We start from the raw sequence: 15,110 nt of genomic DNA, 5'->3' as shown, positions 1-15,110 counted from the left end.
TCTTGTACCTGTATAAAGTGTCCTCCAAAAAATGGAGATTGTCCACAAATGATAATCTCTCTGTTGAGTTGCTCCTGTGAATGCCCACAGAGGTAAAATCATGTTTGTTCTTCACCCAGTCAGAAAAAGAAGCCGTAATGGATTGCGACTCATGGGTTGAAACCGGCTGATGACAGGGAATAGAAGAACCGGGTGCACAATCCCTGAATGCCGCTGATGTATCCGTCAACCCTGCAGCTTCAATATTCTCCGTTTGTTCTCTCAAAATTCTCTGTCCCAAGTTGGTAACAGGAACGCCGTCCCTGAGAATCGCTGGTGTTGTAAAAAAATCAGAAACATCCGTACTAACGGTAGCTGACCTCTGTGCACTCCGGACTGTACCATTGGCTACCACGCCTGCGGGGGAAGCCACAGGCTGAGTACGGCACCTTGTACCAACAAGTTGCAAAACCTCTTGTTGGTTTTGGATAACTGTTTGTAACCCCTGTCCCAGTGGGGTTAGCAATTGAATCAAATTAGTTAACTGGCCCGTAAGCTGAGATAGTTCTCCGGCAACAGTTGTAACGCCGGTTCCATGCCCTTCCTCTGCAGGACTACCCGAACTCGGATCCATAACACCAAGCACCAAATGCTGAACAAGAAAAACCAATAATCCAAAAAAATGATGACAGGATATAATTTACCTGTCATTTATTCATAAAATTTATTTTAATTTTATTGTTATACTATAACATTGGTTTGGTGTAAAGACAGAATTAAAATTAAAATAAAAATGGAAATAAACATAAAAATCAGTTTTATACACAAGAAATAAGATTATATAATCCACATATAATTTTAACATTTTAGATAGCATTTTATTGCTGTTTTTAATAGTTGAAGTATCAACTGCTTTGTTATGGTTGCTTTTTTAGAAAATATCACTGTGGTTTTAAAATTTGATTAATTAACTTAATTGTCAATTTACGTGATTAGTCTTGTGTATTTAAACCTGCGGGTTTCTTTGACTGTTTGTCTGATGAAGTCTTATTCTGATGAAAACGAGTGGTACACATTGTTGGCGTTTGCTTAGCAATAAATTTCTGTTACTATTATCAGTCGAGCCTGGTGCCTTATTGTGAGCTGATAGAATTCCGTACACCTATTCTGTGGACTTGCTTCCGATCATTTTTTTGGATTATTGGTTTTTCTTGTTCAGCATTTGGTGTTTGGTGTTATGGATCCGAGTTCGGGTAGTCCTGCAGAGGAAGGGCATGGAACCGGCGTTACAACTGTTGCCGGAGAACTATCTCAGCTTACGGGCCAGTTAACTAATTTGATTCAATTGCTAACCCCACTGGGACAGGGGTTACAAACAGTTATCCAAAACCAACAAGAGGTTTTGCAACTTGTTGGTACAAGGTGCCGTACTCAGCCTGTGGCTTCCCCCGCAGGCGTGGTAGCCAATGGTACAGTCCGGAGTGCACAGAGGTCAGCTACCGTTAGTACGGATGTTTCTGATTTTTTTACAACACCAGCGATTCTCAGGGACGGCGTTCCTGTTACCAACTTGGGACAGAGAATTTTGAGAGAACAAACGGAGAATATTGAAGCTGCAGGGTTGACGGATACATCAGCGGCATTCAGGGATTGTGCACCCGGTTCTTCTATTCCCTGTCATCAGCCGGTTTCAACCCATGAGTCGCAATCCATTACGGCTTCTTTTTCTGACTGGGTGAAGAACAAACATGATTTTACCTCTGTGGGCATTCACAGGAGCAACTCAACAGAGAGATTATCATTTGTGGACAATCTTCATTTTTTGGAGGACACTTTATACAGGTACAAGAGTTTGGTTTTAGATAATGCCTACTTGATTGAATGTATTAACAAGGGCATTGTGCCCAAAGGTTTAAGAGTGCATAAATATCCCAACAATGTGCTTGTTGGAAGTGACTTCCATGTTGATTTGATTCAAGCTTTTGACCGGTGTGGAATGGATATCATGCGAGCTATCATAAAGAAAAACGAAAAAGACATTCAAGGACTTTCTGAGCAAATTTTTAAATGTAATGATGCTATCACTTGTGATTTATTGTTTACAGTGGAATCACACAAAGTTCAATATTATAACATTCGTAAAAATATTGATCATCATTGTGATACCATCATTAAGAGAAAGTCCAATAAATTGAACAGGGATCTCAGGGAATACAAGGAGGGGCGACAATACCCTAACCCACCCCACTTTAGGGGTATGAATTATACAGCTCCAGAATTCTATCAGAATCCTGCACCCCATGCTGAGGCAGCAACTGTAGCCTCAGGTGAGGATGAGGACCAGGGCCTTACTGACCCAGTTGGGGATACGGAAGGGGGGTTTTTACCAAGAAGATCAGAGCGTATTCGAAACCAACATGGGGTACAAGGTTTTCCGGTATACCCGATTTTTTCCCAGGGCAGGAACAACCAAGGGCGGGGGAGGGGGAGGAACAGGAATCAGGATTGGCAGTAGATAATAGTATCACTGTCACTGAATTGGGTGGGTATCGGTTACATGTTAAGCATGGTTACCACATATACAATTACAGTGAAGTACCGGTCACAGATGCACATTTCAATTTACTTACAAAAGGCTATAAATTTGTTCCAACTCGGGGTTGTCAATTGGTTAATTGTATCCTGGACGTGAAAATGCTTATCCGTAAACTTAATTTCCAACATTTATTTGGATATGGTCCAGTTGCTCCAACATTGTTGTTAAAAAAGTCCAGTGCCTTCAATCCACCTCTTCATCCACAGTTAAGTAATTTGGAGCTAAGAATTGAAAAAGAAATTCGTAAAGAATTAGGTCGAACTAGCTTTGAATACAATCTTAGTGATGAAGAGCACGCAGTATTACATGACTTAGCGTACAACCATTCTATTAGGGTTATGCAACCCGATAAGGGTGGGGGCACTGTTCTCATGAGCCAGGTCCTATATGAAAGTAAGATGGGGGATATCCTATATGATACCAACAAATACACTGTCTCCTCCATCCAAGAGGTACATCTTTCATACAAAAAGGTTGACCTTACTATTAAAGATATGTTAGACCAGGAGGTCATTGAATTTGATACCTTTTCTTTCTTGGAAAACAACCATCCCAAGGTACCTACCATCTTTGGTGTACCTAAAATACATAAGTGTATGGAGGACCCTCCTTTACGCCCTATTGTGGCTGCTCAAGGGTCTAAGACTCATTCAATCGCTAAATTTCTTGATTGGAAACTTAAACAGGTGTGGGGCAGAGAGCCTTATTTAGTTAAGGACTCTTGGCAATTTTTGCGAAGTGTTACTAACAAGTTATATAACCCCAACCTTGTATTTATAACAATTGACGTGGTGGATTTGTTCTCGGTTATTCCCACAGAGGTGGGTTTGGAATGGTTGGAAGAGGCCCTGTGGGAATGTAATGGGATTACAGCCAATGAGGTGAACATGATTATGACCTTGGTTGAGTTGGTCTTAGAAAACAACTACATAAGTTATGGGGGTGAGTACTTTAGACAAATCACTGGGGTGTCCATGGGGGCTAATTTTGCCCCAACATACGCAGATATTATTATGGCCACCTGGGAGAAGAAGTTTATTAACAACAGTAGGTTTGTGAAGTACTGGAATCATTACACCAGATTCCTGGACGACATCTGCATTTTTTGGGTAGGCCCCCCTGAGACCATTCCGGAGTTTCTTACTTACATAGGTAGTACTACTAGTTTTTTAAAGTTCACCCACGAGACCTTCGAAGAATCAGTCCACTATTTGGACGTTACCATTAGTAAGGTGGCAGCTGGCTTTTCTTCCACAGTATATAGAAAGCCATCCTTTTCAAATAGTTACCTGCATTTTTCCAGTTCCCACCCTGAGTACCAGAAAAGAGGTATTATTAAGGGACAGATGGTTAGGGCGTCCCGCATGACATCCCAGGACCATCTTTTCAATAAAGAATGTGACAAGTTAACAGTCATGTTCATGGACAGGGGGTACCCTGAATGCATGATCAATTCAGTAAAACAAGAGGTGCTCCTAGGTAGAACCACAAGATTCAAGCCCATTTTAGGACAGGATACATTAAGTACAGAGCAGGACATGAGTCCATCTAATTGTGTAGGACAAGAACTACTTTTTATCACAGAATATAGTGGTAATGTTAGGAAGTTCTGACAGATAGTTGAAAAGGAATTCAAGGCCTTTCAGGAGTTGACGGATCTGGATGTATTCAAAACTACAACTCTCAAAACTGTTTATAAAAAAGGTTACAATATTAAGAGAATCTTAGAGATGGGGCCTAAACAACATCAATCTGGAAATTTACGCAAGGGAACATTTAGATGTGGACATTGTTCCCAGTGTAAGCACATAATTAATAAAGAGACTGTGTATGTGGAAAGTAGAAATAGGAGGATTTGTTCTACAAGATTTTACAATTGCTTGTCCTACGGAGTTGTCTACTTGGCCTTGTGCCTGTCATGTCAGGCCTTCTACGTGGGTAAGACCAAGAGACAACTCCGTAGAAGAGTGTATGAACACCTCTACGATATTAACAAGCGAGACATGAACAACGCACTCTATAAGCACAGTCTATTATGTCCAGACGCCATTTACAATTTTTTTGTCCTGGATTCTGTTACACAAGATCCCAGGAGTGGTCCATGGGAGACTTTATTGTCCCATAGGGAGACACATTGGCAGATCCTCCTGGAATCTAACAGATTTCCAGGGCTTAACGAAGCCATATCTATTGTGCCTTATTTGAAACTAAAATCTGACAGGATATAATTTACCTGTCATTTATTCATAAAATTTATTTTAATTTTATTGTTATCCTATAACATTGGTTTGGTGTAAAGACAGAATTAAAATTAAAATAAAAATGGAAATAAACATAAAAATCAGTTTTATACACAAGAAATAAGATTATATAATCCACATATAATTTTAACATTTTAGATAGCATTTTATTGCTGTTTTTAATAGTTGAAGTATCAACTGCTTTGTTATGGTTGCTTTTTTAGAAAATATCACTGTGGTTTTAAAATTTGATTAATTAACTTAATTGTCAATTTACGTGATTAGTCTTGTGTATTTAAACCTGCGGGTTTCTTTGACTGTTTGTCTGATGAAGTCTTATTCTGATGAAAACGAGTGGTACACATTGTTGGCGTTTGCTTAGCAATAAATTTCTGTTACTATTATCAGTCGAGCCTGGTGCCTTATTGTGAGCTGATAGAATTCCGTACACCTATTCTGTGGACTTGCTTCCGATCATTTTTTTGGATTATTGACATTTTACTAATACCTATTGGACAAATACATGTGAACCATAGAAGTGTAGGCTGAGATGGACCTAGTAAGGATATCTGAAGTCGAAGGTTCCTGTGACAAACTATTGGAAGTCTTTAGACAAGTATAGAAATAAGGAGGAGACTAGTTTGCCATTATCTCTTCATTTACTGACAGTATCTGTATAGGGTAGAAGTGCAGAGTTAGTACTGTGGGAGGGACGGGAGCCATGTTGTGTGGGGATTGGAGTTCTTCCTGCAGGAAATAGTGTAGCAATTATTTCTGGATACATTTTTTTTTCCAAGCATTTTGGTGGAGCTGTGATTGCTACAGGTCTAAAGTTAGTGATGTCTGTTGAATTTCCTCCTTTGTGTGTAGGAATAATGTGTGATTTTTTCCAGCGAGAGAGAATGTGGAATTCCTGGATAGACCCAATTAGTAGAACTGACACAGGATAGGCAATGCCATTGGCTGCTGTTTTAAGGTATTCACTTGGAGGGTCATCAGCTGAAGTAGAGCATAATTTCAGTTTGAGTAGTTTTATATAGGATACGAGCGTAAGTTTGAAGGTGAAAGTGGATGTGATGATTGTGGCTGTTGTCAGGGTTGGGTGAGCTTTTGGGGAATACTTGGTACTATCTATTTAACAAGAGTGGAATTGTATTGCAGTTTCAAATGGTGAGTTATCGGGAGAGGGACTGGGTTGACATTTTGGCTGAGATGTGTTTTAAGGTTGTGTTTACTATTGTTTTGAATGTTCTTGTAGTATAGTTTTTTGTATTCATTTATTTGCTTTTTGTTATGATTGGGGATCCAGTCTAACAGAGTTTGATGTCTTGCTATAGTGTGTGGGGCTATTAATTAGTTGTGTGAAATTATGTAAGAGTATGCTACATGTAGAGGAGTCAGAGTTTGTCTAGCCAACTAATATTGACATTACCTAGTAGTATTTTTCTTGTGGAATTGTTATGGATAAACAATATGGGTTTCTTCCAGTGTAGCTGTATTGTTGCCAGGATGGAGGCTTGTAAAGGACAATAATACATATTTGTTTATATTTATTTATTTTAAGGAAAGCAGTAAAAAAACTCCGCTGAAATGAATTTTGGTATTGGTTTGGTTTAGGGGGAAATGTATAGTTGCTATGAAATATTAAAGCACCACCACCATCTTTCCTAATGCTAAAAGTTAATGTATTAAGGAAAGAAATGAGAGTTATGGGAAAATATGAATTAATTTTATTTGATTTATTCATGGAAGGATGTAACAGAGGACATTGGAAATGCTATTAAGCAAAGAATGAGACATTTGAAGGCTTTTGTGAATAGTGGTACATTATTGTGGAGTTCTTTTTCTCTTGTTTTAAAAATACTACAAAATATTTCTGAGATAATATTGGAGATCATCTCAAAAGCTGTTATCAACATCAGAAAACCTGAATGTAGTATTTTAAGGTTCTATGTGACTGTTAGAAGTTTATTTAGTGAGGAATGGGGGCGAACATGGCTACAACAAATGTGTTTTTTGCTAAGCAAGTTTAGACCTGCATCTTGTTTACTAGAGAAGTGTTTTACAGCCTTAATGTTCGATTTGAAAGATACCCTAATTTTTTAACATTTTTTTTTATTCCATCACGTAGATAAGATGCTAAATATACAGTAAACTCTCAGTTAACCAACACCCATGGGGATTGGTAGATGCCGGATAACTGTAGTTTCTGATTGCTTGAGAGTTACTGTTAAAAATAGGTCTGACTAATACTGCACCCTGTAGTATTTGTAGGTTAGGGAGAGAGAGAATTTATTCCTATCTTCATTTTTAAAACTCTAAAAATCTAAAAACGTAAGGTATGTTTCTGGGGGAGGAAAACAGAAAGTGCAACACATGAAAATTGTACTGTATTTCTTCAATATTTTTTCGCTGGTTGCTTGAGTTCCAGTTAACAGAGTTTACAGTCTAGAAGTATCTTGCGTAGTACACACATTTTTAATTTTATTAATGTCTATATTTGGTATTATATGTCCTGATGACAAAATCTAAGACAATTTGCTCAGCTCTATAGTTCTGAAATAATAACACAAATTTCACCGGGGAGACCTAAGCAGTTGTGGAAATATATTTGAAATATACCTACTTGCTATTTCACTGAGGAAGCTAAATGTAAAAGCACATGTATGGATTTGATTGCAGCTGAGTGATAAAAAGGATAATGTCCCAAGGCACACAGGCTGATAGGAGGGATTAAGTGTCTTTTACATTAAACAAATAATCATTAAACACAAATTAAGGAATGATAGTTTTTTCATAAGTGATTGTAATTGTAATGTTTACAAAAAAGAAGGCCTTTAGTTAGTGAGGCCTTGGGTACATTTTTAAAGTAGGGATGGTTACAATATTTTGTATGTATTATGGGAGGCTTGCTGTAACAAAATTTGAGAAACTGTGGATTTATTTGAGTGCTCTCAATGGTATGTTGGTGGTTATCAGCTAAAAGAGTAGGGTAAAATTATTTCTGAGGAGGCTGAAAGTGGCTTAGTGGAGTAGACTTCAGTAAGACATTAGTTTCCCACATTAAATAAAAGGGTCTAGAAGAGGTAGTTATAAGCATCTGCAAAAAAAAAAAAAAAGCACTGTTGTTGAGATTGAAATGTATGTTCTTTAACTCATGAAGCTTTGCTTAGCTTCTGTGTTATATTGCTTTTCAGATTTCTGTAGCAGTTCATAGACTGAGAAGGATCAACGCTGCCTGGCCCTGCATGGTCCTCCAGTGTGCCAGAACAAATTTAGAACCAAAGTAATTGTCTGACCTATTGTTAACTTTACTAAAGTTTATGAGTAATTTTGGATCTTGCTGTTCAGTAAGGAAGCCCTATTCATTAGACTGTGAGACCTTGCAGGTGAGTTAAATAGGGCCAATTCCAGTGATAGTGCTATTGATAAATTAGGATGCTTGGTAGCTTTAGTTGTCATATTGGTAAGCCATGGAATTAAAATTAAGGTTAATTAAGGTTAACTAGTTTCTCCTTTTATTGTGGTTTATAACTTTATAAGATTGCTATGGTTTAGTCATAGCTGGGTACACAAGATTATTAGTTCATCACCGGTCCTTTAGTTTATTTGGTACTTTTCTGTTAACGGGGCAACAGAGTTTGCGAAACAGAAATATTGCCGCAAAGTGTGCCCTGAGAAGTACCGCAAATGTTTGATTATATCTTCACACTTTCAGTGGTTGTTGCTATTTTACCCAGCACTTTCTCAACAGTTTCAATGCACATTTCCCACAGAGGGCACTAGTTTTACAAGTGTTTTGTCCCCCCTGCATTACTGCTTACATTGAAAGAGATGGCTGACAGCATTAGACATCAACACACAAATGACCATCACAAATTAGCACACACTGGGAGGGAGGAGCACTTCGTTAGTGTTTGTCAAAAGATAACGTATACAACTTACACCATTTTTAGGAAGTAAGAGGGAAGTTGGTTATAACCGTCCCTGAAAGCGGCACTGAGTTGGAACGAAAACCATCAGCACTCACTTCAGATCACCCGTATGCATTACTAAGAATGTGAACACACTGCCCTTAACAATCAGCAGGTGCTCAGAAAGACGAACATGTCCTTATTCCGGACAACATAACGTCAGTAATGTATACAGTTTTAGTAAGTAAGAGGGGATCTTTCTACAAGTGTCTAGTGGCACTGACTTTGGAGGAAATCACTCCCACGAAAAAGTGTACATTAAATGCAGCACGCAGCTGCAAAATAATGTGCTATTAATCGGACAACAAAGCCCAAATTACAACCTGGAGAGAGAAATGCCATAATCACGAATGACAACTGATACCGTAAGTATGACTAGGAGGTCGAAGATGGAGTTACAAGCAGAAAAAAGAATCATCTTCACATCAACTGCAGGTTAAGACTGTTGCCCTGTTAACGGAAAAGTACCGTTTATTTTTTATATATTTAGAAACATATTAGATCACACTTTTTATTGTAGAAATTCAAATTATATTTGAATAAAAGCTTCCTGATGACTAATAATATCCAGGTCACTAAGTTCTGTAACAGATAAAACTTGGTCATCATCAGTAAATTATAACTTAAGTTTATGATTATAGTTCTTTTAGTATGGCTATTGGTCACAATAAGTAAAATAAATAAATTATTTAATCCCTTAATTCTGTATAGCGTTTAAGCAGCTGAATGTTAAGATTTTCTTAGTTATCTTTGCCCTTTTGGAGGCACATTTTCTGAAATGCCTCCTGGTGTGGTATGCATTTGTGCAGATTTATGTTGACCTACAGCTAACTAAATTGCTTCTTGCTTCACAGAATATCGATCTGTTATGGGCAGACTATCACCAGAAATTAGTAGACCAGGCTCTCCTAACAATGGATACCTACCTCGGCCAGTTTCCAGACATTAAAGTAAGTGTTGGACTCTTTCTCTACATGTGTCTCTGAGCATGGAAGCTGGACATGTACAAATGTTGAAGCAGTGTCTGAGAAGAATATTCTAGTCTAATTTACCACCTCATACTGCATGGCATTGAGTATACCATTGTATGAGAGTAGATTCTAATGCTGTACAGCTTAGGAACTGAAATCTCTCATTATTTGTTTTAATGAAGCAAATTTTCACTCAGGGGATGTTGAAAACAGAAATTGTTTTACTCTGTTTTGTGACACATAATCTAGAGATGCAAACTGCTTTAATATAAAGATGCTCATTAAAGTTTGTTTGAAATTTGCATTTTCTAGAAAATGCTTGAGAGCTATATTCTTTAGGGTAATGAATGTAGATTAGTTAAGTTACTGAAGGGTGATAACAGAGGAGCAACTGTGTAATGGGTATAGAATCGAAAATTTCTTCTTGGGGGTATGCTTTGCTGCACACATTTGCAGGCTTTGTAAGTATTTCCGCTAGTGACCGAGTTTAAGCATGTTTAGATCTTGGCACGTGTTTGTACTTTCTCTTTGAGGATACCTTATTTGTTGTATCTTGTTCTAAAACTATGCGGAATGGGCAGTGCAACACAGCATTTTTCTTCATCTGCCTTATGCTATTTATCATTGGTTGAGTATCATGCCTGGCCTTTGTTGCTGACAGCCTTTACTCCACTGAGTAGTGCTTGAACATGGAAATCCCATCAAAAGAAGTATAGTGATTTGTTTTGTAACTAATTGTACTATAAGTAACTTATCCTTTAAGAACTAATATTTTGAGAATAAAGAAATTCATGTGCTGCTGTGTCATTCTTATCTTGAGTGTTTCTTGACAGTGAGCAGGGTAATTAGAAATAACTGAGGGAATGTCACAGCTTTCATTTGCTTTTGGAAACACTTCTTCTTCTTTCAGCTTTTTCCGGTTAGGAGTCTCCACAGCGGATCACCTGTCTGCTCATGATTGGCAGAGGAGTTTTACAGTGTCGAGTTGCCAGCCCGGCACCCAACCTTCCACAGAAGGCACATACACACACACACACACTCACACCTAGGGCCAATTTAGAGTGTCCAATCCACCTGAAGCATGTCTTTGGGATGTGGGAGGAAACTGGAGCACTCGGAGGAAACCCACGTGACCACAGGGAGGACATGCAGACTCCGCACAGAAGGCACCCAGCTGAGGATCGAACCGGAGAACCTCTTGCTGTGAGGTGGCAACACTTACCGCTCTACCACCATAAGATTAGTAGAACAGGACAGTCAGCATTTAAGAAAAATGGCTACTCTAACTGTAAGGTACAGCTTCTCTCCAGTGCCAGAGTGTGCCTTGCAGTTAAATGACCAGGCAGACAATCAGGCTGTGTCTGCTTCAGTGTAAAATAGATCAGTAAAAAATGCATCTAGTTTTTGGAAGGGTTATTTAAATGCCTGCAACATGAGCTCCATGCAGTATGTCAAAAATGTGTGATGTAAATCAGTCTGACTCAGGTGGGAGGGATAATGCGAAGTTCAGATTCAAACCATTTTTCAGAAGAAGAAAATCCTGGTAGTGAAAACAGAATATGGGAATTCATAAATGCATAAGGTCACTTGGAGAAAGATGTTTGTGACCCCTAAAGACTCTGTCTAGTATCATTTGGTCAACTAATTCATAGGTTCTTAGATTAGTACTAGACTAACTGCCCTTGCAAGCCATTTTAAGCCTAGCCAGTTATCCCCTGTGAGATTCAAACCCTGTACCTTGTGTTTATAAGGCAAATACCTTAACCATTAGGCCATCCTCCCAACCCCTTGTGGGATGTTTTTATTTTTTTAAAGCTGCAGTTGCTAAAACTATGCATGTATTATTAACATAGTGTAATGTTTGTTTGTTTGTGCCAGTACATAATGCAGTCAAAGAAGCAGCTATTTGCTTTGTGTGTACTCATTCTTTTTAAAGTACAGGTTCAAATCTAGACAAAGACGGTTTATCTGTAAAGGCATTAAAGCAGTGAAGCATTAAGGCAAACAGACAGTGAATATATGTTACATTTGCATTGTTTTCCATGTTTAAGAGGCAGTTAAAGTTAAATGTTGGATAAGTTAATACTAGATAAAGTGGGCATGTTTACTATGTCAACTGTTACCAGAAGGAAATAAAAGGAAAAGGGGATTTTAGACCACTGTCCAAGAATGTGGTGCTAACTCTGAAAACGAGTTCAGGCTGGGAAGGCAGTAGTAGATAGTAGGGCAAAAATAACTCTTAACAGCAAGGAACCCTAAACCAATTAGAGGACAACAGGTAGTGCAGCATTTGTTAATGGGGTCCCCCGATGATTTGTGTAGTAGTAGTAGCATCAGTCCTTGAGCATATTCTAGAAACATATGTTCTGCATGTAAACTTTTTAGAAACTACTCTGAGAATATTTCATTTTGAGTTGAGACATTAAGTTTTTGTAACATAAGCCATACTACATAGGTTCACAAAGTTGACCTGCTATATATATTCATGCCAGAACAAATTGTAACTACTAAACTTTATTACAGTTCTAGTGGTCATAAATAAACAAACAAAAAAGCAAACAAAAAAAAGTAATAAGAGAGTTATTGTAGAACTCTTAGAGGATGTCAGACTGTAACCTTCTGCAGTTCTACACCACTGCTTGGTGTGGTCACTGGTCAGTGAGAAAACTTGGGTGCAAAAGGAGATGTTTTTTAGACTTGTGCTTATTAAACAGAATGGCACTACCCTTGGTCGAAGCTGCTGCAGACATTGTGACAGCAAGTGAGTAATTATACAGTCAGACAGTGTCACTTAGTAACTGACTTAAGAAGCATTTTATTTTCAATTCCAGTATGAGCAAGAACTCCATACTACAAATTCCATTTACTTGAAACAGAAGATATTACACAACCCAACACCTCCCATAAGGATTCTTTCTTCTTCTTTCGGCTTTTCCCGGTTAGGGGTCGCCACAATGGATCACCTGTCCACTCATGATTGGCAGTGAAGTTTTACAGTGTCGAGTTGCCGGCCCTTCCACAGGAGGCACACACACACACACCTAAGGCCAATTTAGAGTGTCCAGTCCACCTACAGCATGTCTTTGGGATGTGGGAGGAAACCGGAGCACCCGGAAGAAACCCACGTGACCACAGGGAGGACATGCAGACTCTGCACAGAAGCTACCCCAGCCGAGGATCGAACCAGAGAGCCTCTTGGTGTGAGGCGACAATGCTAACCGCTGCACCGGATATGACACTTAAAATGGATTGCCTTCAAAACAAGTCACTATATTTAATTATGGTCTTTAAAAAAATGCTAACCAGGTACATCCACTGTACACACAACCCTTTTCAGGAGAAACTTGGGGGCAATGTCTGGTTAAGGCACTTGCTCATAGTCACACATTATGCAAACAGATACTTTGAGAATCAAACCCAGGACTGCTGCAGTGTCTAAGTCTAGCAGCACATAGTCTTAAACTTGTATGCAAATTGACGGACCTTTTCCTGTCTAAAACTGAAATCATGTTAATACAGCACTGTATATGCTCACTGAATGCATACAGAAGAGAGGCTGATTTATACACTTACAGTGAAAAATTAAAGTGTGTTAAGACTGGTAAACTTGATTTGAGAATATGCCTAATATGAAACATCAAGAAACAGCTACACAGAGTTAAAAAAAAAACAGTTCTGTGAAAAAAATGGGCATAACTGGTAACAGTGGACTTTTAAGTATTTTTTGTGTGATAGTGAGAACAATCTTGACAACAGATACTACTTTAAGCAATGATTTGACCATGTGTCCCTACACATTTCAGCATGAAATGTATTCTCATCTGCAGCCAGCAAATCTATGCAACACTGATCTAGCTCCTAGGTTCAACTTCAAGACGTTCTCTATTAAAGTCATACACCACAGCACAAAATAAATATGCACAATAAAAAAGTATATGTCATCATATACTAGTCCCTACTTTTCTAAAAATTCATAACAAAACCCTTCTCGGACATTTATACCACAACACTATCAACAGATATTGCGCCTTATTGTTGGAAGCACGCCTATGTTACACCAATACCCCAAGTATTCTCTCCCAGACCACCCCCAGATTTCATGCCAGTTGTTGTCATATGCCCATGAACTAAAATCTTAGTTTACTTTACAAGCAGTTACTTGAGCTCACAACAAAGCATATTTTTCTATGCCTAAACCAACATGCCTTTAGACCATGTGGTAAAACCAAGGCTGCAATATTTACGATAAATAGCTACATTTTTCACACCTTGTGAATGGGTCACCTTAACAAAGCCTTATGTTTGATTTGAAGCATGCTATTGAAACCATAGATCATGCTCTGCTACTCATTTCCCCCTCTTACTTTGATATTGGGAAGTCTAGAGTAGAGTGTTTCATCTTCTGCTTAATAAATATAACCTTCTTTGTTAAACACAGCAAATTGTCATAAGAAAACAACACATTTTAAGCTGGAGTACCACAAGGTTCAGTACTGGATCGATTGTTTTGCATCATTATAAATAGTTTACTTTTACATTAACATACGCCATATATTGTATGCTGATGATATCCTACTTCAGGCTAACAAAATGTAAAAAACCTTGCAAAACTGCCTTCACTGTTCTGGAACTGGTTAAAAGACCACAGACTAATGATCCATTGAACAAAATGTACTGCAGTGATTTTCAGTGCCAATCATGGATAGCACATAAACCAAACCTTCAAGTAAATGAGTTAAAGAGAAATCGCACTTCTTTGGTATCTCAGCAAAAATACATTAACCTACTCTTAAATCAAAAACTCATCTTTGCCCACAGAAAGCACAGTTGAAAAACCCATGAAACAATTACACTTTGCCAAGAAATGCACATACCTGCTAGGTTTTAAAGGCTGAAAAGCAATAAGGAGTAATCTATTAATTCCAAAGCTAAATTGCTGCCTCCCCATCATAACACTAAATGAGAATTCATACATATCAAATACAAATTTTTATATTGGCGTATTTTTATATAGGTGCATTTTTTAACATTGTGATTTTTTAATATTGTAATATTAAGAATTTTTAAATGCATTCATGCACATTGAGGTAGTATGATATTACTGCTGTCACGGGTAAAATGTCAATGTATGGTTTACTGACTTTGTGATAAGCTGTTATATTGACACATGACAAACAGTATTACTGCTTTAAAACTGAATAGAAATGGTTAATTATTTTAAAATTGGCGGGCTTTCATATACTATTTAAACACCACTAATTGATGTAGTAATTGTTCTGATGAAGTCTACATTCTTGTAGATAAAAGCGCTCAACTTTATGTTCTTGTTTGCATAATAAAAAATTAGAAA

General features: G+C 38.0%; 1 protein-coding gene across 4 annotated transcripts in view; it reads left to right on the top strand.

Moving 5' to 3' along the window:
- The window catches only part of BIN1 (bridging integrator 1), a 2,421,789-nt gene that overhangs the window by 1,090,661 nt on the left and 1,316,018 nt on the right, over window positions 1–15,110 (top strand). For all 4 annotated transcript variants that reach the window (XM_044060666.1, XM_044060667.1, XM_044060664.1 and 1 more), the window contains exon 5: window positions 9,644–9,739. In XM_044060666.1, coding sequence (XP_043916601.1) covers window positions 9,644–9,739 — 96 coding nt within the window. The remainder of the gene's footprint in view (window positions 1–9,643; window positions 9,740–15,110) is intronic.

This window comes from Protopterus annectens, chromosome 2.part0 (genome assembly GCF_019279795.1).
Source record: "Protopterus annectens isolate FY-2018-M chromosome 2.part0, PAN1.0, whole genome shotgun sequence".
In the NCBI taxonomy this organism is placed as follows: domain Eukaryota; kingdom Metazoa; phylum Chordata; order Ceratodontiformes; family Protopteridae; genus Protopterus; species Protopterus annectens.
The sequence above is the reverse complement of the archived record's forward strand: the minus strand, read 5'-3'. Positions and strand labels throughout refer to the sequence as shown.